The sequence below is a fragment of the Falco rusticolus genome, chromosome 9, assembly GCF_015220075.1.
Source record: "Falco rusticolus isolate bFalRus1 chromosome 9, bFalRus1.pri, whole genome shotgun sequence".
In the NCBI taxonomy this organism is placed as follows: domain Eukaryota; kingdom Metazoa; phylum Chordata; class Aves; order Falconiformes; family Falconidae; genus Falco; species Falco rusticolus.
This window is the reverse complement of record NC_051195.1, coordinates 7,171,487-7,198,602: the sequence shown is the minus strand read 5'-3', so window position 1 is coordinate 7,198,602 and position 27,116 is coordinate 7,171,487. Positions and strand designations below refer to the sequence as shown.

General features: G+C 47.9%; 1 protein-coding gene and 1 long non-coding RNA gene across 4 annotated transcripts; one reads left to right on the top strand and one right to left on the bottom strand.

Annotated features, from left to right (window-relative positions):
* LOC119153949 (dual specificity protein phosphatase 13-like) lies at positions 1-24,320 on the top strand. Of its 2 annotated transcripts, XM_037400983.1 has the most exons (5): positions 1-448; positions 3,139-3,334; positions 20,485-20,692; positions 21,813-22,033; positions 23,195-24,320. In XM_037400983.1, exons 2-5 carry the CDS (start codon positions 3,211-3,213, stop codon positions 23,419-23,421), a joined length of 780 nt encoding a protein of 259 aa, XP_037256880.1. In that variant the 5' UTR covers positions 1-448; positions 3,139-3,210; the 3' UTR covers positions 23,422-24,320. The 2 variants fall into 2 exon arrangements, with proteins under 2 accessions (XP_037256880.1, XP_037256881.1); XM_037400984.1 differs by lacking the exons at positions 1-448; positions 3,139-3,334 and adding an exon at positions 3,958-4,061.
* Positions 4,055-26,105, bottom strand: LOC119153950. 2 transcript variants are annotated; one of them, XR_005106269.1, is made up of 6 exons: positions 26,007-26,105; positions 23,608-23,659; positions 18,955-19,081; positions 15,710-15,793; positions 8,271-8,699; positions 4,055-5,042 (listed from the first exon to the last, which is right to left on the bottom strand). It is a non-coding gene; the product is annotated as an uncharacterized LOC119153950 (long non-coding RNA). The 2 variants fall into 2 exon arrangements; XR_005106268.1 differs by having other exon boundaries at positions 4,055-8,699.
* Positions 26,106-27,116: the final 1,011 nt, after the last annotated feature.

Sequence of the window (27,116 nt, the reverse complement as noted above, 5' to 3'; positions counted from 1 at the left end):
CACAGCAGTATAGCTTACGTGGGGAGGGGAGTAGCCCTTTTTTTGCATAAGATCCGCTTAATGCAGAATTTTCATTTTTGTGGCCGTTCCCCATCGCATCGGGGATGCAGCGCTGAGCTAATGCGGCGAGGCGTCAAGGCGCGTGCCGTATTTAGACACAGCCACCTGCTTGCGAACATCAAGCGGCAGCAAAGAGCACGCTTCAGCAAAAAAAAAAAACCCTCCCCTGTGGATTCTGCAGCAGCGGCATCCAGCAGGCTCTCCCTGCCTAAATCTGCGGGTGGCCACCAAAGGGGGCAGCGCCAGAAGACGGCCAGAGCCCGTCAGCCCAGGAACGCTCTGAGCCTGGCGCTCCCTCTGCCCAGGAACTGCCAGATATTTTGGACAGCTGCAAAGTGGAATTAAATCACATGGGTGAAGAGTGGCCTAATCTCCACATAGGCAATATGTAAGTGTTATTTGAGGCTGAGCTGTTCTGAAGGGCTGGGGAATACAGTTCTTGTTAACATATGCTGCCCAACTACTTTATTTAGTTAGCGTTGTTAAATTTCATTGCCTTAAAATAGGTTTAAGATTAACACAGAAGAAAGCAAAAGGACTATCCATTAAAGAAAGAACCTACAGAACAGAATAAAATTACTTTAGAGTAAGACTCTTTTTATTGCTTTGCATTATTTTATAATTATTCAACATATAGATTTTATGAATGCTAAAACATTTACCATATAAAGCACAAGACAGACTCATGATTCTGAGTAACCTTAAAACTGAACTATGATTGGGTTTTACCTTTTTCAGTTTAATTTTAACCAGAATGGAAATTTTCACATTAAAAAAAAAGTGTTCTAGTTTTTGCAATTTGTATGACAACTTGATTTGCAGTTGAAATTTCTGGGGAAAAATTAAAAAAAGGTGGATATTCTGTGTGACAGCAGACTTCACCGTTTATTTCTCAGACTTGTGCGGATGGTTGTTTCTCTGTGGAGCACAGAGAAAGCATGCAGTCATCTGCACTCAACATGCCTAGTGCCCAATGTGATGCCAAAACAAGTTCTGTCCACCACCAGTGGGTTGCAAACCTGTTGAAATACCTGGAAATTACAATTACGATAAATCCTGAATGAGAGAAGCAGGAAGAACAAACCATCCTTTGGCTAATTGCCCATTGATTACAGCTAAATGTAGGCATTCTTTTAGTTACCAAAAAGCAAAGCCTAAAAACGAGCTAAGGTGATGTCAGGGAAATAAAATGGCATTTACCAAACGTGATTTTACAAATTGCAGCCTGCTTCCTAACGGCAATAGGGTTCCAGTCTGGAGTGTGCCATCCTGCAGATAAGCCCTACGTGTAGCGGGTGGCCGCCTGCTGTGACATGCCGCTGGGCACCCACTGACACGGCTCTGCTGGGCTGGCCATGGGTGCAGACAGGCAGGAGCCAGCCCACCGTGCGGTGCTTCACCGAACTCCTGCCTTGGTGACAAGAGTGGGAAACCAGCCTTTGCCTTTCCAGTTAAACCTCATAACTATACTCGGAAATTAACTTTTTTCCTTTATTAGAACCATTTGGAGAAATAAGGATTTGCTGAATTGAGCCCAACAGGTAGTAAAAGCAAACATTTAAGACTCTGTAAAAATAACTGAAATTGTATTGTCTTAATACCATCGTTTGATTTTAGGTGTTCTTCTAAGTGCAGTTTTAAGACCTCCTTTTAATGCCTGTAGGTATATATGCTCCAAATTATTCTTGCATGTTTATTTGCAAACACATTCTGTCTCTTGGGGTGTGTGTGTGAAGAATGGTGGGGAAAAATGTGTGGATAACAACAGTGTGTACATGCAGTAAGGAAAAGATGAACTTGGAGGACGTTCAGCTAACAGGAATAAAAATGAAAACAGGTTGGTTTGCTGATGCAACAGCTGATCACTAACATTGAGCTTCAATACGACAAGTTACAGACTGAAATCAGTGAAACTGGAACTTTATGAAGTGCTATAGATAGAACTTTCTTTATTCTGCCAACACCGATAAGATAAATATGAATGACACCTGAGAATAAGGTTTCCTGGGATCTACCTGAGGTGGAAATGGGGAATAGGGGAAGTATTTGCATTTAGGGCCCAGCCCGATACTCAGTGAAGTCAATAAATGGAAGGTGTTTCTGAGCAAACCTGTGCCAGCATCAGGACTTGTGCCAGAGCTAAAATAACCCGAAGCAGTACCATAAATTGTCACTGCTTGTTTCTGTGGAGCCAGTTATGTGCAGTTTCTAATGAGCTGCTTGGAAATCAAAGATCAATCTAGAATTAATGCTGTATTTTATAAGAATTCTCCTTATGACTTTATCAGAAATATGATGGTCAGCTTCTTCAAACAGGTTAAATATCTCTCGTAAAATAAAGTAGGGATGGCTGACTATACATGATGTCTTTCATCCCGGAGGACTTTGAAGTGGTCAACAAACATTATTAAATATTTGTCTGGCTATCAGCCATTGCTGATATGCAGGGCCAAGGCCAAGACCCTTTGGGCTGAAAGATAAACTATTTTTTAAAGTCCTACTTAATAAGCAGCTGAGGGCACAAGATGTAAAACGGCTGGCACAAATCAAACTTCATGCCGACCTTAAGCAGGCAGGTTTATCTGCTGGAGTTTAGCCAGATTAGCAAGGCTAATACCACTCCAGCAAAGGAACACCGTACAATTACCGGCTGAGGCAAAATGGTTACAGGCCACGCTAAAACCTGAGCATGTTCTTTCAGCATACATGTTTCAAGTCAAACTACAGGAGGACCTGAGCTACCTCATGAAGTGGATTTTTGTCAGGGGGTTGGGCCAGTAATTCCTAATGCTTTTGTAGTCAACTGGAGCCTGTAACACATGTTAAATGTACAGGAACTTAGAGGCAGTAAACTGTTTTGCAGAAGTGAAATAACTTGGAATTCTGCATTTCCACATAGATTTTGAGTATATTCAGAAATCACAACCTTTTACCTTTCTTTTACTGCCTTACTCTTTCTTCTACAACATGTCTCCAAGTGTGGTGGGCACCAGGCCCCACAGACAGGAATGCACGGCAAGGCAACAAGAAACCTTCAGTTGCTTTTTGTCATGAGCTTTCATACATGATTCTCCACAGCTCCATAGCCCATAACGAGGAAGACCTGAGGAGGCTTGGTGTCACCCATGCACTGAATGCAGCACGATTTGCATGGGGAAGCAAAGGAGACCAAACTTTCCACGGCCAGGAAAGGCGTTACTATGGAATAACTGCAGCGGACTCAATCGACTTTCACCTTGGTGCGACATTTCTGTACTGCCTCTGAAGCCAAATGGTGAGTCCCTCTCCTGGTGGTAAACGGCTGCTCTTACGCAGCACTTTGATTAAGCAATCACAAATTACTTTAGCAGCATTAACTAAACCTCACTCAACCACTTGGGTAAGCCTAATTATCCACTTACAGACATGTCTCCGTTGGCAGGTGGGAGGACAGCAGGATCCTGAAAGATTAGGAGTAGCCACAAAACTGTGTCCAAATCAGTGGCAAGGATCACACACAGTCTACTGGTAATCATCAGCATGCATCTTCTGTAGCAGGAGAAAAAACCCAACCAATTATAAAAATGAATGATGCTGTATTTTGGTGGAGGAGAGAGTTCCGAATTCTCAGTGGGAAATCACTGATTTTTTTCCGGTTTTCTGTATTGATTCATCAGAATACAGAACACAAACCCTGTTACTTTCTGCTTTGAGAAACAGCCAAAGGCTGCAAAGAGCTATGGCAGAGACATGCCAATTGGCCGTTTACAAAACCTAACGCCATGTGTTTTCCTCTCTTTCTGGATTTAGATCTCTAGTAACAAAAAGCGGTTCTTGATTTATGAAAGGGATGAATGTAATACCCTGGAGGCTACTTTATCTCAGCTACCATAAATTGGATCTCTCAGAGATAAGGCGAGATGAGATGCAAGTGAGGCAGTATGAACTTACGCAATCTGTGACCGTGGCACCATTCCGTGCAGCCTGGAACAGTGCTACATGAATTCATTTCTATTTTGAAGGTAAAATCTTCGTTCCCTGTATTCTTAGAAAAAAGCAGATCTGCTTCTCTTGTGCTGGCTTACCTCATGATCTTCTCCCGCTTTGCTCTAGGCAATGTTATCCAAAGAGTTATCCAGTAGCAAGCAATTTCATCAAGCTGCAGGATTTACATATTGAACCGAGATACAGGATACACCTATGTAAACTCTAAACTCTTATGAAATAAAAAAAGATCAAAGTGACAGGGAGGAACATCAGACAATCTGAATATGAGATAAAGATGAAAGGAACATGACCTAAAGCTTTGGCATCCAACCTATCTTTCCTCTCTGTTCAGGGGGTAGAAGGTTTCTGAAATTCAGATGCTCCAGTCACTCCTCAATCATTTGGTTAAGTGGAGGCAACAAATGTGCTAGATACTCCATTTGGATACATTCCCAGTTTGCTGTCCCTTCTGCTCATTAAAACTCAAGTCCAAGAGAAAACAGGCTCCTGTTTAAAGCTCAAGCTCTTAAGGATATCCCTGGACAGAAAGAGAAGCTAACCTGTTTTGCTGCATTGGGATCAGCAAGTGAAAAGGGGGAAAAATGCTGTAGTCCAACATGTACAGGAAGTCACCAAGATGGGAGACAGAATTTTCCCGCCCCAGTGACAATATATGCTCAATGGCTGAGGACTTCCCAGAGGTACCTTCCTGCCGCCATGCCCTCTGCCCAGCTCTATCTTAGCTTTAGGGACCTGAGATTTACAGCAAATATAATATTTTTTCAGCCACAAATTAGCCTTCTTTTCATGCTCAGAATTCCCCATTCCTACCAAAATTCTTTTTACACAAACATTGCTGTGTCTTGAGCAATGGTGAATGCACAAAGAGCCAAGTTCTTTAATCTGACAGGGGTGTTTCATAAAGGAACTGGTCTTTCAGCCATACCTGGCTTGCTCCAAGGGCAGGTTTCTCCCAGTATCCTGTCTTTCATCCATGTCTCGCAAAGGAAAGGGGCCTGCAAAGATAAAATACTAATCAGACTTTTGAAATGACTACCCAAATTGGAAAGCTAAGCTAGACCACCCTGGGGTAGTTCTTATCTTAGAACAGGTCCGGGAAAACAAATTATAGTTTTAGACTGAAGTCCTAGACATGCCGAGGTAAAATACCTGGGGAAAGTTGCTGGTGGCAATTCCAGCACGTCAGCAGAACTAGGTAGGATCTGCCCAGATGTCATTTGCCACACACATGCATTCCTGTGCGAGACAGCGCAGCGCAATGTTGGAACACCAACACTGGGGCCAAATTAATCGCGGGAGAAACTCCCACCAAAAAACAGCGGTGCAACCCCGGGCTGCATCCACCCTCCTGTTTCTGAAAAGAGAAGCCTGCCAAGGACGGCATGGCCTAAGAGGTACACAGAGCTGGCAGGCTCTCAAGTGTCAAAATAGAACCAGCATCGCCGGGTGCGTACATCCCGTGCCTCGCAGGCGAGACACAGACTAGAAAAACAATCAAGCTGTCTGGTGGAAAAAGCGGCTTCCCAGGATCGCTCAGGCCACGGTGTAATTGTGATCAATCCGCATTGGCAAGTACCAGCTTTCCATGTGTGTTTCGCCTAATGCAGGCTGCCTGCGGAGAGCAGCTCGGGCAGGCTGATGCATGCTTGTTATCGCCGGTGTAAATATCTCTGCCTTGTGTTATTGTGGCACAAAGCAGCTGGACCATTTGAAAATCATTTAAAAAGCACTATAAAATTAGGGCTCCAGTGCTCTTATTTTATGACTTTCATGAGCAGCCATTGCCTAGAGAGAAATTATCCTCTTTATTTTCAAGGCTAAAGGTTCTTCTAACATTCATCAAAATCAAAGTGCACCCTTGATAACACATCGAGCTGTTACTTATCTAGTACAGACTCTTTACCTTCTGCATAATATCACATTTGAGAGCTCAGTTCTTCGTATACAACTCATTTCATTGTGTCTGCTGTTGTTCTCACCGAGTGAATTTGCATAGTTTCAGGAGGCTGGCTGATGCCCTGAAACATATTCTTTCCATAATTCCTAATTTTTTTTTAATTTCTAGAACAATAACCTGGAGTGGTTTTGTTACTGATCCTTCTATAAAAATGGTCAATTACCTCTTCTGGCAATGGATTTGCGCAGACCAATTAAGCACTGTAAGCAAAAGATTTTCAAGGGCATAAATAGTACTCAGGCACATAACCTGATAGACTCTCCTTTCTGCCTTTGAAAAATCTCTCCCCATATGTAAAACAAATTCCAAAAGTCTTTGATAGTTTTCTTTTTCTCCATTCTTGTTTTCAGAGACAGCTTCTTTAGCAAACTTGGGAAAACGGTGGGTGAACCAAAGCAGCATGACAAAACGCACACAGTACAAAGGGACAGCCATTCCTTTTAGAAATAAAAAAGAAGCGCGACTGTATCGACCAGACTGCAAGCCCTCATCTGAAGGGCTTAGGAAGAGACGCTGCATGAAATCCTCAGGCACAGAGGCTGCGAGTGAGCAATGGTGAGGCTCTGCACATCCTCTGTCCTGCAGCTCAGGAAAACCACTGTTTTCCTCTGGGTCATTTAACCTGCCTTAGGTTTCCGTAGGAAGCCGGTCACCTTGTTACCCAAACATCAAATACAGACTGAAGATAAACATTTAGGCAGCCAGAACCTTAGCTCTGCTCTCATGGCTCCTGCTTTGGCCAGGATTTTGTCTTTTATTTCCTCCGGGGGTAGCAGGCTGCATTCCTGTGCCAAGAGGTGCCAGGTCTCTGCCAGGGTGGGGTGGCTGGTGCTATCAGATCCCACTAGGAGGCTGTGAGTAGCCACGCAGAAAAGCTGTGAAATCCAGGTGCAGCATTCTGCACGGAGACGTAAGCAGCCAGCAGGTGAAGGGAGCCTCGCCACCACCATGCCAGCACCTCTGCTAGCAGAGGGAGCCTGAATTTTCAGCCATGGAGGTCTCGCCTGCCATCAGTCGGGTTGTGACCGATCAACAGGATGCTTGAGCTAATGGAGGGGCCGGACGGAGTCACTCGATAATGACAACTGTTTATGGCTTGAGAAAGGCAGGAAAAGGGGCAGGGGGGATCAGCAGACCCTAGCACAGCCTGCTGTCACCACGGGTGGAGAAAGCGGGGCAGGCATTTAGCGCGTCAGGATAAGAAAGCACCTCAGCTCTACGGGCTGCTTTTCTGTTCCGCTAGTCGGCAAGTGTGTAACCGCCTGCCTGTGCCTGATGGTGCCAGGAATACAGAAAAGGGCGCAGGTGAGCTGAGCCACCGCTGGGCTCCTGCATTTCAGAGCAGATCTGACCTTTTGGGTTAGAACTGACCTACGCAATCTCAGCCTTTACTTGTGGCAATGGTGAAGAGTAAGTGGCAGGAGAAGGGCAGAGCTCAGGGCAGCCCTCTCAGGACCCGATCCAGCACCACAGCAGCCATTATGTCCCCTGAGCAGAAGCATCCTCCCTTCTGAGCCGACCTGCACGTACGCTTGTTCCCGCACCGATACATGCACCTGCACAACAGAACAGAAGCAGAAAACTCTGGTATATACACCTCACCCAGCAGAATAGAAATAGAAAATCCCTTCTACCCAGAGCTTCCAAATTCCTGGACAGCCATGAATTTGCTTTTGTTTTGGGGGTAAACCACCTGTGCTGAACAGTTTCTCACTATTGTCTTCACTGAAAAAAGACAGCAAATTGGCATTTGAAGGTAAAGGTTCAGTGCTGAAATGGGAGGATTTTCCTTTCAAGCATGGAAGGCAAACAGATGTCTGTAGTGTCGTTTCCCCCATACACACATACCTACTAAAACCTCAACATGTAAAGGATATGCGCTCGCTCACCTCGTGTCCAGAGCAGGATTAAGCATACCCTGGAGCTGCTTTTACCTAGATGCTGGAAGCCTGGCAAAAGGACCCAGTTGTAGGATGTCCTGGATGAGGCAGATTCAAAGTAATTTTGTGCTCTGTTAAACCTGTTCATTTTCAGAAAGGCTTAATCTCCCTCCGAATAGCAAGTGGGACCCTGTAACTCAGAGGTGGGCAGCCGAAGGGCAAAAGAAAGCTCCCAGATGCTGGCAGTGCTCTTGCAGCATTGCCAACAGCTGCAGCATTTCCATCACTTGCCTTCCTCCCAAGATGAAGGGGAATCTGTTCCTAACTGCAGAACCAAGCTGGGAACAAAGTCATTTCACCAAAAGAAGCAGTATTAGAAACAATACCTTAAAAAGCCAAGTAGGATCCAAAACCTGAGGGGGAAGGTGTGAGGGCACTGGTGTCTGTGTTAGCATCATTGCATGGGGCAAGGGTGTTCCTGCCCAGGTGATAGAGATCCATATCATCAGTTGTTTCTCCTCATCATCTCAACCATTGAAAGTTGCTTTAAATGTTTTTCTTTTGCTGCTTCACTCTGGATCTCTCGTCATCCTCCTCCTTGCTGCCACTGTGAAATGAATCTTGGTGTGTAGTGACAAATATATTTCCAGCCTGTGAGGCAGATGCTGGCTGTTTGCTGGCCACATTATATAATTCGATATTTAGTAATGGATATTGTGGACACCTGATTCCCAAGACAGGTGCAAAAAGTGCCAAGGCAGGTTTGACCTGAAGGTCTGGCTAGTCAATCATTCTCCAGCAGCCCAGAGTAGAGCCTAGGGGAAGACAATATAAGAAACAGGAAAACTTTCAAGTCATTCTTTCCCTGTGTATCTTCCAGCTTTTTGTCTTCAATAGATTGGCTGCCTCCTAATCCTCATGATGCTTTTAATTACTGCAGACTGGACAGAAGGGCTGGTCCTGGTACAAACCTTCCCCTGACACTGCCCCCAACAAGCCCCTTGCCTCCATCAGCTCCAGGGAGGTTAGCTCAGGCTGTGGGGATAAAAAGAAAAGGAAGGGTGAGACATAGGTGAGAAAGCTGGCACTGGAGGAGGGCTCTGGGCTGGGCCCGCTGCCGTGGGCTTTCCAGCATGCCTGCCGTGGCCGCGAGGCTTTGGCCCCTGGTCGGACGAACCGCAAAGGCTGCTGATAAATTTCCTCAATGCTCGTTCTGAGGTGGACTACAAGCTAGTCAGCAGCAGGCTCCAGCTCACATTTCCATCGGCTGCAGCAGCCAGCACAGTGTTGCAGGGACACTTGGCGGGGGGCACAGGGCAGCCAGGGCCACAGCTGGGACTGGGACCCCATCACCAGGACCCCCAGAGTCTGCACAGTGCTGCCGCTCGGAAAAAACTCCTACCAGTTAATAAGCACCCAATAATGTCCACTGATGCCCAATAACCTTTGCAAGTTTTCTTTGGCTCACTTTTATCTTTTAGAAGGCTGCAAGGGAAGCATCACTCTGGATGGGGAGGAGGAATAACACCTTTGGTTAACTCAAAGCCTCCAGCCAGGCTGACTGCACTTCCCAAACCAATTTCCATTCTTGTAGAGGGTTTATTTCCTTTAAGCACTTGAAGTGAAAGCAGCTGGGGAGAGAGCATCAACAGCATGGGCTCCTCCATCTAAGCCCTCTTTCGATTCCCTGCCAGCTCCTGAGAGAGGCTCAGTTCTGGCAGTGGAAATGTCCCTTCGGCAAGACCCATGTGACTGTAGGGCCAGTTTTCCCCTGCAGAACAGGCAGGAGAGACGCTGCCTGAGGTGACCACCACTGCTAGCCCACCACCCAGTCCAGCAGCCCAGGGCAACAAGTTGTCAGCGCTCGGGTGTGTTAATCCACCCGGCACCTGCCCCTCACGCCTCCCTCGCTTCCTGACAGCTGGTGGAGAGGATGTTTGCACTAGCTGGGCTCTTTTCCTACCACTGGAGGTACTGGGAAAGGGCAGATAAATATATTTGGAAAGAGAGGGAATGAAAGACTAAAAGAATCATCCTGCTTTTTACTGTGAGCGATTGCATTATGGCCTGAGCTGGTTTGTACAACAGATTTTGCCAGTGGAACAAAACCAGGCCAAATCGCCCCACGAACAGGAAAAACGAGCACCGTGACAGGCCCTTCTTACACAGCAAACCTGCATGGAAAGCAGGCAGTGTAGGTCACTTGATGGATACACCCAGGTCAATACCAGTTTAATTCATCCGGTACATTTTGCATTTTTCTTCCACCCAGCCAAGTGCAGTTTCTTGTGCATCGGTAGCAGCTCCGTTTACACGCCGTCCCGAGGGTACTGCGCTTTTGAAGCCTTCAGGCTTGCTTTCCTCTGCCATCTCCTGGTAACAGGGGAAACCACAGCGCTTCAGTAACGGCACTGCTGCTGCGCTGGTCTAAGGCAAGGGTTGTCAGGAAAAGCAGCGTATAGATCAGCTGACATAACTGGGACAAAACATAGCCCTTCTTGCATATTTAAAAGCTAGGCTAATTCCTCCAGCTCTACCAGTTGATCTAGTAGCGGTGGTTCAGTGGTTATCCCAGAGCAAAATGTCTGGTTTGTAGACCTTGAATGTCTTGTAACAGCGAAGGAGACTTGCCTAACACGTGAGGCTTTATCATTTTATAACAGGACCTCATCAGTGTACCTTAAATATTTTTGAAGAGAGTCCTTTTTGACAGCTTTGCTTTCAGGTCTTCATAGCTCCTTCACAAAAGACATCTTCGTTTCCTATGAAAGCCCGGGAAGATCCTGTCTGATAGGCATGTAAAGCTTTTCCTTCTACTGCCACAACTGTTTCTGTCTGATCTCTCGATGTAAACACCACAAATCATGCCAGAACATCTTGCATTGTTTGCGTAATTCTAAACCAAAGCATTTTCAGTATTTTCTTGAAAACATACATAAGATTTATATATATAAATATATATATTAAAAAAATATAAATATATATATAAATATTTATATAAGATTAAGTTTGGGTTCCTCTGTGTGTGTGTGTGTGTTTCCCTTTTCCTGCAATCACACAGAGGTTCTTTGCAAAGGACTACTTGTGATGCCCACTCTCCTGTCACAATAGCTTTTCCCACAGAATTACGCTAAAATTATGAAAATGATATATGACAATTACAAAAAGAAAAAAACCCAAAAGGAGAAAATGCCAATATTTGCCCTTAAAATAAAATAATAAAAAAAAATAAATCAGAGTCAGTAAGAAAAACTACTCACAAAATTCCAGCCTACAAAGAGAACATAAATAAATGCCATTCAAAGCTTTGTTCATTTTCACTAGCACCAGCAAAAATGACTGCTTGGGATGCCAGGCATTGGAGGGAAAGGATGTTAATGCTATTTATAGCTCATGGATGGCTCCCCTTATCATTGTACCTGAGAAGCGCGCAGTCCTTAATGTATTCCTGCTCACAGCAACTTTCTCAAGCAGAGGACAGCCTTCCCAGGGCTGTGCTGGAGGCGCTGAGGTTTGCTTTGAGAAAATGGACTGTTACATTTGCAGCCTGTTCCCAAACTGTCTATTATAAACCGCCTGCAGCAGGCACAACCTCCCGCAAGGCTGCACCCCTCCCTGCAAGGCCCCAGTGGCATCAACGCGGTACCTGCAGAGTGATGCAGAACCGCACTGCCAGCTCCTCGCAGAGACAGCGCAGCAGGGCCTGGTGAGGAAACTCCTTCCCACCAGCCAGCAAACGGCAGGACAAGCTCTCCCTGTGACTGGAATTCCATAAAGCAGCAAGTGTGTGGCCCCAGCTCTTGGCCACTCATCCATCACAGCCCGGAGAGGGGGCTGCACACGCCGCTTTACCCACACCCCCTGACCTGGCAGCGCCCTGGCTCACTCTGCTTTACCCGGTACCCCAATACCAGGGAGGAGCAACAGGAAAACCACCCCCAGCTTTACTTTTTCAAATTCAAGATAAGAAATTAGGAGCAAATATTCATCAGACACATAATCAAAAGTTTGCAAGAGAAAGTAAACTCCAGTTCTAGTTCTTACTATCTCCTCTTAGTTGTCATGCACCTCATCAGTGGTCAATTCCTTCATGGCATGCAGTCACCCTACATAAAAGATGACTTAATCAAAAAACAAATAATGATTTTTAAGTCAGCAATTAAAAAAATCTAAAGAAAAAACATTCCACTCCTCCCCAAGTAAGCAGAGAGTGTCCCTTGAAAGCTCTGCAACATGCCTGAAAAAACTTCAGTGCCAAAATAGATCTTCCACCGTAGAGTTTTGAAGTCTTTTTGCTCTTGATGTCACTGCAAAGAGTTTGTACAGCTTTGCCAACCTCAGAAAAAACGTGCCTTTTTCAGATGTACCCTTTCAAGCATGGCAAGGCAAGGCAAGCACTTCACTGCTCATGTTAAAAGTGCAGGGAGAGGCAGACAGCTCAAAGATACCCCTGCCAAATGAATGAGGAATATCAAACCCCCTTTACTCGTGCCTTCAAATATGCTGAAGTCTTGCAAGCTTGACAGCATTGTCAATTTTGTATTGACAGCAGCAGTCAGACAAAAATCATTTGAGGAGTAAATCAAGAAGAATTTTCAGCCATGGTCACACAAATCTATACCGCCCTGCAGAAGGGCAAGCGCTTTGGAGCCCCTTTTGAAAGCAATATATTAACATCCTTGTTTGTCTTTGCTGAAGCTCGCAAGGCATCCCCCACCCCACCCCTGAGCCTGGTCTCTTTGACATTATTCATACCAGAACTGCCATAACTTCCACCTACGGACAGCCCGTGGCACGGGCGAGAGCTCGGCACAGCGCTGGCTGCGACAGCACTCACTGAACTGTTATCAATGTCAAGGTCACTTTGTTTTCCTTGCTCTGGCTGGAGCTCCTCTGCCCTGGGGGCACAGGCTGCCCAGGGAAGCTTTCTGTCTAAGCTCCTCACAAGCCCCAGCCTTTCTGCTCTATCGCTGCCCTTACGTAAGATCAGAGTGAAGTTTCTACAATTAGAAGCAGTTAGCTGCACGGTGATGGTGTGCTCTCCCGATTACAGCATACAGCACAGTTATGGCTGCTGGCAGCAGGACTCAGAACTACAGCTATTTTAATCCAGGGAGAAGCACGACTGTAGCTGAGATGCGTCAAGAAAAACAGCAGGTTTGGGGGTTTTAATTCCTAGCTGTGGTACCCTGGACAGGAGTGCCCCAGAAGAGAATTAAAGGGGAAAACATCACCCTAGGCTTGACAGATACCCGCAGATGAGTTGGAAATTACGGTGGGAGCCGACAGATACTCACAGACGAGTCGGAAATTATGGTAGGAGCCTGTGGAGGGCAGCGCTGTCTTGCTGGGGATGGTGCATTGAATAGCTCAGAGATGCCAGCTGCTAAGGTAATACTTTTTTTTTTTTTTTTTTTTTTTTAAAAAAAATTCTTCTTTGAATCAGAAAGCTGCAGATGTAAAAGCTGCCGTCCTGCCACATGTCACTGCAAGCACGATTCCTCATTTTTTCCACCCACCACCCCCATTTTTCTAAACATCCTTTCCTGCAGCATTAGCCCCGTGTGTGGGCACCTGCCTCTTCTTGGCTGCCTGGCTCTTAAATGGGAGGGTTGGGGAGGCGGGGAGGGACTGAGGGCAGCACGGAGGTTCTCCCCCCTTGGAAAGGCAGGGTCCTGGGAAAACATCTGCAGACGTGTTATGCTGCAAAGGAAAGGAGCACTTCTATGAGCTAGCCGTGACCTCCTCTCCCCAAAAGCCACTCAGCACTGGTGGGGCCACACCTCGAATACCATGGTGTTGTGGGTCCCTCGCTGCAAGAGGGACGCAGAGGGGCTGGAGCATGTCTGCAGATGGGCAACAGGGCTGGGGAAGGGGCTGGAGCACCAGTGTGATGGTGGGGCGGCTGGGGGAGCTGGGAGTGTTCAGCTTGGAAAGGAGGATGCTCAAGGGGGGACCCCATTGCTCTCCATAGCTGCCTGAGAGGGGGCTGTAGGCTGGGTGTGTGTGGTCTCTTCTCCCAGGTAACAAGCCACAGGACAAGAGGGAACTGCCTCAAGTTATGCCCCAGGAGGTTTAGATTGGATATTAGGGAAAAAAAAATAATGATGGAAAGGGTGGCCAAGCACTGGAACAGGCTGCCCAGGGATGGAGTCACCATCCCTGGAGGTGTTTGAAAAATGCATAGATGCGGCGCTTAGGGACACGGTTTAGCGTTGGCCTTGGCGGTGCTGGGTTAACAGCTGGACTTGATGATCTCAAAGGTCTTTTCCAATCTAAATGATTCTGTGAATCTAAAATCCAGCCAGACACAGGTAAAGTTCCCCCTGCCAAGCCTGAATCCTGCTGGCAAGGCCATGAGCCCGGCTGGGCAAGCTCTGCCCCTCCTGGGGCTCACCTTGTCCAAGGACATTTGCAGCTCCGCACCCTGGGATGGGGCTGCTGGAAGGAGCTGCGGGGGAGTCTTCGCTGGGGCTCCCCGCCTCGCCCAGGAGCCCACCCGAGCTGAGACCCTTGGGCTTCATCTCTGCCTTGTGTCACCTCGCAGCTCTGCCCGCGCCAGCCCTTGGCTTCCCACTTGACCTGGGACCTGCCCCGCTGGTGACCCTCACCCGCCCCCGCCCTCTGACTACTGCCACCACTCCTGGAAGCGCCTGGTGTGTCCCTGCCGTCACCAGCTGCCCACAGCTCCCGTGGGGCAGCAGCAGGCTGTCCCTGCCCCACAGCCACCCCACGGGCAGCCCTGCGCAGGGATGGGAGGCTGGCAGAGGAAGGAGCCTCTGGCTGCCCAGCTTGGGCTCCCTGCAGGCAGGAGTTGGTACCTTTGAGCTCAGTCTGGAGGAGTCGGAGGGCCCCATCATAAATGTACACGGCCAGACGTGAACGCAGGTGGCGGGAGGGAGACCAGGCAGTGAAGAGGTGTGAAGACTCAGATTTTCTCCCACCCAGTAAAACACGGCTGCCAGTGCAGGGCGAGGGGCATCTGCGGGCTGAGCCGAGTGGGTACCCTGGAGGAGGCCCGCAGGGGCTCCTGCTCCTTCCCGATGCTGCGGTTAAAGCTGGGGCTGTGTTTTCCAGAGCCCTCGATCTGGCATCTTTCCCGGGTAGTAAATTCTCTTAAAAACCGAACCAAACAGAGCTTTAATTGTACATTCTGCTTTTCTCTTCACTCTGGAATAATGGCAACGGCATTAATACAGTGCTGCATTGAACACGTACCCACAGTGAGGCCGAGGGACCGATTCTGCTTCCCATTATGCAGGGGCACTGCCTCTGGTGAGGCCGATCAGGGTTTAAACAGCGAGCAGGAGCAATGAACTTCTGCTGTTCCCTGCTGTTTGAGTGTGGGCAAAATAAAAGGCCATAATATATGATGCAGTCAGCCAAGAAAGCAATATTACTCTGCCATGTGCACGGTCTATGCCGAGACGAGTCCAGGATCTCATTTCTAAATTCCCATAGGTGCCTCATTTAAACCGTCAGCCATAACCTGCTTCTCATTTTCAATACCACTTGGTATTAGAGCTGCAGTGAACTGCTGGTGAGAGATTCTAATTCCTGCAAACAAGCCCCAGTAGGCTTGCAAGGAAAACAGAGAGTTCCCCTCTCGGTTGCCTGCTAGGTTCCCATCTGGCTGTTTTAACTTTGCTATTGCTTTTAAATGTGCCTGTTCCTGCACACGAGGCTTTCAGCTCTACCTCAAGAGACTCCTGGGTTCTCTTAGCGTCGGATTCTGACCAAAACGTAGAGACACACACTGGGTCTTCTTAACAAAAAGGAAGATCAGATTTCACATTACAGTATCTGAAAGATTAATTCCACTTACATGATCATTTCCCTGTGAACCACACTTCTTTCCATCTGGATTTTTCCATCAGGAGGACAAAGAGCCATAGTGTTAAAGCACTACCTGAGAGAAAAGAGCAAGAAGAGTTCAGAGATGCTTGCTGGGAGAAAAGAGAAGAAAACCCAGAGCAGACAAATTTCAAATGCATCGAGAGGCTTTTTCTTTTTTCACATAAATTATATTCTGATCTTATGCTTTGCTCTTTTGAACCATTTAGTTTGTCAGCTTTTGATTCAGGGAATTTAGGATATTTGGCTGCAGGAGCTTTCTGTATCATGTTATTGTTCACTAGTGTTTGTGTTATTGTAGGAACCACAGGTGCAGCCGAACTCGGTGCCCTGCGGTGCCCGAGGCTAGCAATAATCTCACGCAAGACCTTGTTATTGAGAGACACCTGTCCCCGGCTGGGCTGGTATCATAACCACAAGCAGAGCTGTGCCAGCTAGGAAGGTGCTTGCGAAAGGGAGAGGAACGATGACTTGGGGCCCAACTTACGCCCTGCTACGGACTCCTCCTGGGGCTTCAGACAGTCATTTCATCTCTTTGCGCCTCAGTCTGGTCTTTAGGAGACAGCAGGTAACAACCACGGCACAATGGCAAGAGGCTTGCTCTGTTACAGCAGGGAAAATGAGGGGCAGGCAGATAGGTGGCTGCTCAGGTAGTTTGTGTTCATTTTTAATTCAAGAAAACGCATTTTTCTCAACCAATTTTTCTCAAGCTACTTCATCTTGTTTAAATATTTTAAAAGATTTTGTGCAATGCTGAAGTAAAATTCCAAAAACAAAAGTAACTTTGAATAGAAAGATGGAAACGGTCATTTTTTTGGCAATAACAAGATGAACCATTTCAAACCTACAATATTGGAGGGTTTGCTTTTTTCCCCCCCCCCAGAACTTTGCTGAGTTTTCTTTCACTGGAATCTGCAAATGCAACACAAATCTGCTAAATGCTTTAGCCAATTCAAGTCAGTGGGGGTTGTGTGGGTTTTTTGCCTTTGCCAGAAAAATCTTCAGTAGAATAACGGCAATTGTTTCCAGCGCAGAAAGGGGGGGGGTGGGGGGGTGGGGTGTCAGGGAATAAGCCTTGCAGACTGTAGTAACTCAAGTGGCCAGATAATATCAGGGAGATACAGAGCTCAGCTAGGGTGTTGTAGATGAGGTCCCATGGAATGACTGAGTCCCTTGGGAGCCGCGTTCAGCTGGACGTGGACAGCGTGCGGAGCGACCCCCGCAGCCCTTCCTGGGCGCTCCCCGCAGCCTCTGCCCCACAACGCATCTCGTCCCCCCCGGGGAAAGCCGAGCCCCCGTGACCCCTCAGTTCAGCCATGGGGCCAAACAGGCCCTGGCCATTTGGGGTGCACCCCGGTGCTCTGCCTGTTTGGGAACTGATGCGCAGTGATGGAACAGTTCTAGAGCTTGCACTACCTTGTGTGAGGCTAATACATCTGGATTGCCCTTAAAACCTCTCTCTGGGCTTGAATGTCTCCTATGAGTGGAAGTCTTTTTTTGTTGTTGTTGCTTTTTTTGGGGGCGTGTGTGTGTGTGTGTTTTGTTTTGTGTGGTGTTTTGGGTTTTTTGTTGTTGTTTTGGTTTTGGTTTTTTTTTTTGTTGCTGCTGTTTTGTTTTTAAGAAGAAAAAAAAAAGAAAAAAAAGAGGAAGAGAAAGGAAGATAGAAAGAAAGAACCTAACGAGATAGTCTTTCAGTACTTCCAGGCTACGGTTTAAAAGAAAAGTAATCCTATCCAGCTTGCATGGTCTAGATCTCTACACAAAACATTAGTGACCTTGTAAGACATGGATTATTTTTTTTTCCAGTTACAGGGGCTCCTGCCCTCCTGCAGTCACTGGCTGCTTCCAACTAGAGCAGCTTCTGGGAGCCACCCAGAGGGAGAAGCTTAGAGAAATTTAATCAGCGGCAGCACTTTTGCTAGCTTTGCAGTATCTGAAAGTAGGAGGAGGGAGGGGGGGAACCCTCAGCAAAGTCCCTGGCCTTCAATTAAAAAATTCATATTACTTTTCTCATTAGTCCAATCATCTGGTATAACTATTTCCAAGCTTACCCTGAAGGCCCTGCAGAGCATTTCCATTCAAGGCCAGGGCGGCGCAGGACGCAGCGGCATGCTCGGCAGGAGCTACGCTTCGCATCGACACGAGGAGCTCGCTTGTCTGGCACCGGGCGTGCGAAGCAAACCCCGCTGGCGCACTTGGAAAGGGCACTGCCCTACGAAAGGGAGCTTGGTTGCAAAGCGCTTCCCTGGCTGCACCGGCTGGAGTCGCCTTTGAAGTTTCACCAGCACCAAACGACTCGGTTCTTGGAGAACCTCCTCAAAGTCAGGTTTTGAACGAGAGGCCTCGCAGTGTAATTCTGCTGATCATCCCTTTCCCTCTCTCTGCTAAGCCCCTCTACTGCTGTAACTGGCTGACAGCTACGGCAGAAGTTTAAGGCAGTGAGGGCTAGGAGAACTGCAAGTTCAGCATCCATCTGCCAGCCTCCACAACTTCAGCCTCTGAACACATGCAGCGACTGAGGGTCAGCCACGCTCCTTGAAAATGAGCCTGTGGCCTTATGAATCTCCTGATGCAGAAGCTGTATTATCTTTTTCTTGATTTCCTTTTACTGCCTCAGCTTAACGTTCTGTGTCGGTGAAAGTACAAACAGGTCATCATGACGATGCTGGTAGTAACTCTTGAGCATAGTGCATGACTTTTGCAAGGCAGTAAAACTTGTAGGGCAATGCACAATACCTTTTCCTGTGCTATTCTTCATGCTAATCTGTGCTGGGATTGCACAATGTACTCCTCTGCCACAGCTCTTGGTGTTATGTTATCTGCCCTGAAAAATTCATGGGCTTTTTATCCCTATATTCCTCTTGACTTCCCTGCAGTTCTTTTCTTTCATCATTAAAAGTAAAACCAGTCAGCTTTTTTTCCATCTCTCCCATCATTTTTATTGCGCTTTTCATATTTTGCTTATTAAGTAGTTACCCTAGGGAGACTTCCTTTTTATGGGAACATACAAAAAGCTATAACTGCTCTTACCATTTGTGGGGAGGAGGGAGAAAGAGGCAGGAGAAGCAAATTTAGGCTGAGGTCACAGAAATATATGGGGCATGTTCAACCATATGCCTTGCCTCCTCTCTACTTCTTTTTCCACAAGCAACAAGATATACTCCCTTGCTTTCTGCTTGTTCCCCAAATCAGCCTACACTGTTAAAGGTAACGTACCTGGATGTTTGGACAAAGTTGTGGTTGTTGGTTTTGAAGCACCATCCACCTGGCTGCCGCTGCTGTGGGGCAGGGGATGGAGTAGATGACTTCCAAAGGTCCCATCTGCACCCATCTGCTAGAATTGCTGAAAAAATAAACCCAAAGTCCAGATTTAGGAATTCAGGCATTAGAGTGAAAGCTGATGCTGCATCAGGATAAACACCGGCCACTCCACTTTGGGAAGAGTTCTGATGTGGCTCCCATGTTGATTATGGCTTTAAACCCACACAAGCGACCAAAGAAAGCTCATCAATGTTCTCCAGGGGCAAGAACAGCAGTTCAAGGTAATGAGATCCTGGCAGGAGAAATGCTCCTAAAGTCTCAGAGAAGGGACTGCTCAGATATCTTTGAACTCTTGCTCTCGACTGAGCTCTGCTCCAGGCTGGCCTGGCTGGCTTGAGCCTGACTGGGTCTAAACCAGCAGACAACGCTGCCAAAGGGATGCCCGTATTCCACTGCATGGTCTGTGAGGGAGCAAAACAGTCCTAGATGGAATTCTCAATGGGGCAACAAAGCCAGAACTTTCAGTTCTATATTTCGCCCAGGTTCAGATACTCTTTTTTTTTTTTTTTTTTTTTTTTTTTCCCTCACCTCCCAGGCAAGTACCCTACCCCTCAGACAAGAGAAACACCCTCTCCCTAGAGGCAAATAGCTATCACGTTATTTATACAAAGTGGAACAGTTCCCAGAAGAGGGACTGAGACAGACAGACGCAAGTATACCAGTACAGCTGAGCATTCAGGGGTATTCACCTGAGAGAGAGAAAAAAACTAGTTCAAATTCTCTCAAGTCCTATTTGTATACATACAGACACATATATAGATATGTACATATGCGTGTGAAAATCTGCTCATATGTATAGCCATATGTATGTGTATACATGTGTATAAAAATACATCCCTGTAAATGAAAGAAAATTGCATGCACACACATTTTTTATACATGTACACACACACTATATGAGTGTCTAGATATGTCTTATGTCCACCTCCTAAGATTTCCACCTTGGCCCTAGAAGTTTTTTTAAGTATAAGTCAGTCCAATGATTGATTCTTTCAAAAAAACTTCCAGTTCTAACTAACCAGAATTAAGTGTGCACAAACACTTCGATAACTCTCTGACATAAAGTACCGGAGCTTTCCTGCACACACTCATCAGCACTACAGTAACAGAAATAATACCTGCACCTACGAGGTTCAGCCAGCGCTGCGTTCGGGTGGCACAGGATGTTCTTTTTCAACAGCATTACTTGACAAGAAATTAAATCACACCGCCTCATGCTGCTGCTGCTTTCTCAGGGGATGAATTACATGCCTGCAGAGTCCTACCACCGACTCAATCCTGCTCCCTGGATGCTTTTAGCAACACCTGCAAGCCCTGCTGCACACACTAGTTAAAATAATGTAATGCTATTTGGAGGGTAATGAACAGGACTACTTCCTAGGGAATATAATTTCTGTATGAAAATTTCCTCTTATTTCATTTCAGAAAAGCTGTCTGTGATACAGCCCGAGTGCATGCAAGAGAGCAGCAAGATGCCTCACACCAGAGACTCTCCATCTCCGACCAGCAGTGCAGGGAGCAGAGCTTCCTACGAAACCCCAGCGTTACCAGACCTCCAGCGGCTCTGTTGGTTCAGAGGAGGGTCTGATAATCATGTGGACCAAGTCTGGCCAAATATTTACCTGGGAGATGCGTAAGAACATATGGTCCTATCATTAAGCTATTACTGGTCCCTGGGAGGAGGAGGAGGAGGGGGGGGTATGGTACACTGGGGAGCCCCTTTTGGGTCTGCAGGAATGTTTTTGTGATACAGGCTTCCAAAACTCGTAACGTGAGGAGCCTGGATGTTGTGAAAAACACGGCACACGGGTCGGTGACTTACTCAGTGTGACTGAGTTGGGGTTTCTATATTCTGTGAACCACAGCGGATTTGGCAGGGGAAGAATTATTTGTCTTCTAGACAAAAATCCTTAAAGAACCCATCCCAAATTGATGTCAGTTCTGAGATGTGTTATCTGCCCTGGAAACTGTGCTCTAAGGCAGCAGAGAAGGGCATAGGAGCCCTCCCACTCCAACAGGAGCAGCAGGACCAAGAGCCAGATGGAAGAGGGCCCAAATGAACTATACAACAGGGCTTTTGCCAGTCCAAATCCCAGCTTCCTTTCAAAGATGGTAAAACTGAAAATATCAAACAGGATTTTTTGTGCAAACACCTTAATCTTGTGATCACTTCTATTCATTGCTATTTCCTTCTATTTGGATTATTGCAGGTTACATAGCCCATTTTCCCCAGCTCCTCCTCATGAACACCTCAGTTAAGGATCATAGTTTTGCAGAATAACTTCAGTCCCAGTTCATGGTGGGAAGCAGGGGAAGAGCCCAGCTGGTGAGCACGATACGGCCGCTCCACATTTGAACCAGGAACGAGGGGCTGCTGCACCTCTGTGGGTTCTTGCCCTCACGACTCACACACACTACGAATGAGAGATGAACTCTAGAACGTGCTAAACAACTATTTACAGGAAAACCTTGACCACTTTATACCATCAGCCATGTTCCCAGGGATTAACTGCTGGGAGGCATTTGCTTAACTAACAGCCCCCCACTGGCAAACCCGCGCTCTTGCTGCTCTCACGCCACCATATCGCATTTTTCACATGCAAAGCACTATGGGCTTCTCGAAGCCTGCTACCCTGGAAGCAAGGTGCAGTTCCTGCCTTCTTCCCTAGCGGGAGGAAGCACTGACTTTAAGCCATGCTATTTTAGCAGCACATTAGGAGCGTTGCCAATGAGCCCTTCATGTCTTTCAACAGGTGGGCTGCTAGGAGCAAAACCACTCTTCAAAGCCTCAACATTACTCATATCCTCAATGCAGCAGATGGGCCATATAGCATCAACACGGGAGCCAAATATTACGAAGATCTGCAAATAGAGTACTACGGAGTAGAAGCATTTGATGATCCTTCCTTTGATTTAAGTATCTTCTTCTACGATGCTGCCAATTTCATAGGCAAAGCCTTAAACACTTCAGGAGGTAAGAGGGAGGCAAAGAGAAGCTTTGGGAGGAAGTTTCAAAGAGCCAAATGGCTTCTCCTTGCAGGAGCAGGCAGCCAGCAAAGCTCGGATTCAGCACACAGTGTGGAAGGCACACTGGGAACCGCGGCGCAGAGGATGGGAGGAGGGTGCCCGCGCCGTGCCCTGCGGGGAAGGGGCAGTGGCCAGGTCCCCGGGAGCTGGGGGAGGCTGGCAGCACCCAACCCAGCACGGTGGAAGGACGGACCAACTCCAGGAGAGGGAAGGGCAGAAGTTACGGCACTGCGGGTGCTCCCCCACGGGTCCATCCCGCAGGCATTGGTGGGATCCCTGTGCCTCCACACGTACATCACACCCCTCGCACGGTGGCAAGGCTCCAGCCTGGCAATCCTGCCCCGCACGCCGCAGCCCCGCTCCCCTTGGGATGCTCTCGGCTGGGAGCGTCGGCACTTCAGCGCTGCCTTAAATGTTTCACATGCTTAAGTGCTTCATGGAATTGGAGCTTTATTCAGGCTGTCTATTAAGCTAGAGAAGCAGCAGAAGTTAATGAACTAAGTAAAAAACTATGAGCCTGACCCACAGCCTGCTGAATTTTTGTCAGCAGAGTTTGGATTATGGCCTAGTTATCATAATTTCCATTTGTTCCAGAGTTTGCTCCGACTCTGACTGGCTGCGAGATCGCTGCTTTCACTGGAGTGCTTTATTAAATCCCCAGTTATAGCTCACACTGGGCTGCTGAGATACAGTAAATTATGAGTCCATTTTTACAGGCAGACTATCCTACAGAGTTTATGGGACTTGCCAGTGATCGCGCTCAGGGCTGGACCAAAATTTTCTGCCAAAAATGTTTTGGGTTTGGTTTCGGGGTTTTTTTTCCACAAAAAACTATACTAACAAGTTTAGTTGCAGAAAGCTTTCCCTTCCCCAGAATATTTCAGCTGTTTTAATCTGATGCCTAAGTTAGATGCATGAGGGCATTATGAGATAACGCCTTGCCTGAGATGTATGGCGCGATGGTGTGCCAACCCGCCCTGAAAACAGGAGTAGCCACTAATTTCCCAACTTGTCTCTAGTAGGTTTTGTCCTCCTTGTGTCCTTCTTGCTTTAGAATTGCTAAAGCCCGCTCACATTGCTGTGCCTCGCTTGTTGTTTTTTTCTGCAGGTAAGGTATTTGTTCATTGCGCCATGGGGGTGAGCCGCTCCGCATCACTCGTGCTTGCCTTTTTAATGATCCATGAAAACATGACACTCGTGGATGCTCTGAAAACGGTGAGTGCTCACAGAGACATCTGCCCGAATTCAGGGTTCCTGAGCCAGCTCCGGGACTTGGACATTAAACTAAACGAAGAGATGAAAGGAACCAGAGCATCTGCTACCAAAGAGCTGTAGGAAAGTATTGCTGAAAGAGGCCAAAACGATATTTGAGTTTCCGGTATCTCTTTTAAATGAATTGCAATTGTAAACTAAGGATGCAAGTTTATGATACTTATGATAATAACTAGAATGCATGTTATTACTAAAAGTAGATTTTACTTGATCTTTCCATTTTTCAAAGCCCTCTTAGATCATACTTACGATTGGTTGGATATTGTATCCTTCACTCTCCACCTTAAAACATTGCTCTCTGCTGGTAAAATAAAATAAATAAATTAAAAAAAAGGTATCGGGTTCCACTTCAGAAATAGCTGTGTTTCAGCAACTAGTGAAGCTCGTATCACTTTATGAAGTGTTAGGCTATTTGAGGTGAAAGATGCCATATTATTTATGTTACAATAATACTTAGAAGTTTTCTTATGAGCCAGCCCCCCACCCTTTTGCTCCCCACATCGAAAATGGTTTGTATTTTGAGACTTGAATCTGGCACTGGTTAGTTCTTGCTTTTACAGTTGGTGGAGCCCCTGATTCGGGGCTAGGAGGCTGTTTAAAGGCAGAGCAGCTGGGAAACAACACAAGCCACTCTTTAAGAAATTATTCCAGATCTCTCTATGGTGGTTTTTTTCCCCCCCTTTGACTGTTCATCAGATTATTATTTTTCTTCTGTGAAAATGCATTTGTTTGAGAGGACATCCAAATATTGCTCATCATCCCTAGTAAGTGTCATCCAAGAGCTGCTGTGGAAAATGCTTCTGAAGAGGAAGGTGGGTTCCCAGCCGAGCCCCGGAAGGGCTGCATGGGCAGGGGGAGTGGGTGCAGGGCACCATTTGACAACAAAGTTCAGCATATCCCAAATTTGCCTGACAGTTCAGTGTTTTAAAACTTGGGATGTTCTTTCTCAAAAATAAAGGTCATCGTTAACATTGATTGCGACATCGTGTTCTGTGGCATTTGCTTTTGTGAGGGGACTCGAGTGAAAACTGAAGGGACACAGGAATAGCAAGGGAGGTGCTGACAGGCATCAGGCTTTCATCTTTGTGTCTCTGGGCCACCATAAGAGTGCTCAATAGTTACTGTCATCTGATGGACCAGTGCTGCCTGGAAGAACATCTGGCTCTCTGTTCCCAGTGGACAAACATTCGCAGCACAAAGCCAGCTCAGGGATGGCAGTTCTTTGCATTCCAAGTACCAAACTGGGGAATGCAAAGGCACGAATACTCCCCACCGTGTGAGCTAGCTACTCATGAACAGAACAGCAACAAGGGAAAACATTCCTTGCCGTTCCCAGTGCTGTCTACAAGGCAGATTCCTGCCTGCAGGACAGACAACTCAGCACCTTTTGTAACGCACTATGGCAACATCCCCATCTGCCAGGCGGGCCAGGCTCCAGCAGCACAAAGCGCAGCACCAGGGGCCTGACCCTCATGCCCAGGGCATCTCTGGGGGCTTTGCTTTGGGCTGGCCCCGTGGCTCGGCCACCCCCGCGCAGCAGGGCAGCAGTGCCGCAGCGCTTCGCTGCTTTACTTCCCTGCGTGGGGAGACCCATGCCTGAGCTCCAGGGCAGCTCTACAAGTGCAACACCCCCACAGCGGGCAGGAGCGGGCAGCTTGGAAGTCTCCTTCAGACCCAAATGAAAAACATCACCTGCGCGCCACGGTTAGCCTGAGAAACCCATTTCAAGTCACAGAACAAGTGGCAGGGGGACACGGCGGATCTGGCTGTAGAGATGCCCCCAGCCCCAAGCACAAGACCCACAGTTCCTTATGCTCCCCACCCACAGGAAAACCCTCCTCGCCAGCAGCAGCAGCCATTTACCCAGCCAGTTTCAGCTGCAGTGCAATGGGCGCAGCTGAAGACACACTCACTGGTGGTACGAGGGTAGTCACCCGTTAAACCCAGTTCGTACCATAAAAACTTACCGCGTTTGCAAAATACCGACTGCTGCAACGGGAAAAGCTGCATCCTGCTGGGGTGATAAATCACTGCGGAATAAGGGGCAGGGTGCGATTTCTCTCGCTGCGGGGTAAGACGCTCGGGCCTCCCCGCTAAAAGCGCAGGAGCATCCCCGCAGCCCCGGCCCGGGCGCTGCCCCCGCGGTGCGGTACCGGATTATGCCGCCAGGTGGCGCCATACGCACGGCGAGCAGCGGCGCGGGGCCACCACCGCCCCCCTCGGGCCACCACGGTCCCCCCCCTCGGCCACCCACCGCCCTCCTGGGGCCCTTCTGCTGCAAATTCGGGTCAAACCCCGAGGAAATGCAAAACCCGCAATGCAACGCCCCAGGCTGGGGCAGAGTCCATCCTTGCTCACCCCCCTGACAAAATGGACCCCAGCCCCACATCCAGAGTACAGCCCAACAGCCCCCCCTCCCGCGTGTCAGGGGTGACCCCAACCCCGCAGGGGGCTGGGGCCACCCGCCTGCTGCGAGGATGGGCCCGGCTGCCCATCAGCAGGTGTGGGCCGGGGGTAGGCCCTGCCGGCCCCCAGTGGCTCCATCCAGGGTCAGCGGCACCACCCCCACCGCCACGGCCAAACCCGGGGGTGTCCGCCTGAGCCCCACCGCCACGCTGCCCTCAGCACCCCCGGTGTGACCCCTGTACCTGGCGTGCCTGACCAGCCACGTTGGCTGGCACCGCCGGGCCACGGGTCACCATCACCACCCGGCCACCGCCCTGTCGCCTGGCTCCTGCCGCCGCTCGCAGGTCCAAAGAGGGCAGAGGATGGTGGTTTATAATTAACACCGTTAAAAATAGGCTTTGGATAAGCTGAAGGCAGAGAGGCTAGCAATCTGGTGTGCAACCGGCATGTTAGGAGGAAAGCGAGGTGGCATCACTGAGACTGCGGCCAGCCAGGACACGGCGCGGGAGCTCCCACGGCCAGGCAAGTGCGTTTGAACCAGCCCCTGCGACCTGCACCCCCGCACCAGCAGCTGCACCCCGGCTGGCGCAGCCAGGCTGCCGCCTCTGCCCCTGCACCCCAAAACGCTCAGGATCTGTGAAATCCTAGTTCGCTCCCCTGCTGGACTCCCAGGCTGAGGACCGCTCACTGAAAAAGATGCTTAAATTCGAGGGGCTGGGGTTTTTAAATAGCAATCTGGCTTGTATTTAAATTTCGTACCAAGCTATCTTTAAGATAATAGCCATGAAATGCTGTAGCTGGGTTTCCTTCTTCACTGATGTTCACAAGAGCTGTTTCTGGGAAGGGAGAAATTGGCCAGGCAGTGACACGGGAGAAAATGTGAAACAGACTATGAATAAAATGCTGTGCTGTTCAAAACCAAAACATGGGGGGAAAGAAAGATTAAGAAGTTTGAGGGTGTGTGCATGAAGGGGTTTTTTTGCCCCCTTCCCCCCCCCCCTTTTTTTTTTATACTAACTCGTTATAGTTGGGGGCTTCTATAGATTATTTATAACTAGGATAGAATTTTCAGACAGAAATGGGAATTTTAATATCAGCAGCCTTCCTCAGAAGATTTTTATTGAGGAAATATATTTGTATGGCTGTGGAAGTCATCGGGATGCTTGGAGTAAAAGAGTACAGAAAGAGAAGACTGGGTTAAATTAATTCCTGCTAAATACCTACCAGCAGACTTGCTGTCTATATGGGGAGCCGGAGACAGAATTGTACCAGGGTAAAAAGGATACTGCGACTATTTATAGCACTGCCTTCAACACTGTAGGAATTCAAAGGAAAACTCCAACTCAGCACAC

Bases quoted from the DNA above. Each gene is read 5' to 3' on its own strand.
- LOC119153949 (XM_037400983.1), top strand. From the start codon at position 3,211: ATGGGGAAGCAAAGGAGACCAAACTTTCCACGGCCAGGAAAGGCGTTA. The intron at 3,335-20,484 runs GTGAGTCCCTCT...ATTTCATTTCAG, and splicing joins ACTGCCTCTGAAGCCAAATG to AAAAGCTGTCTGTGATACAG. The intron at 20,693-21,812 runs GTAAGAACATAT...GTCTTTCAACAG, and splicing joins AATATTTACCTGGGAGATGC to GTGGGCTGCTAGGAGCAAAA.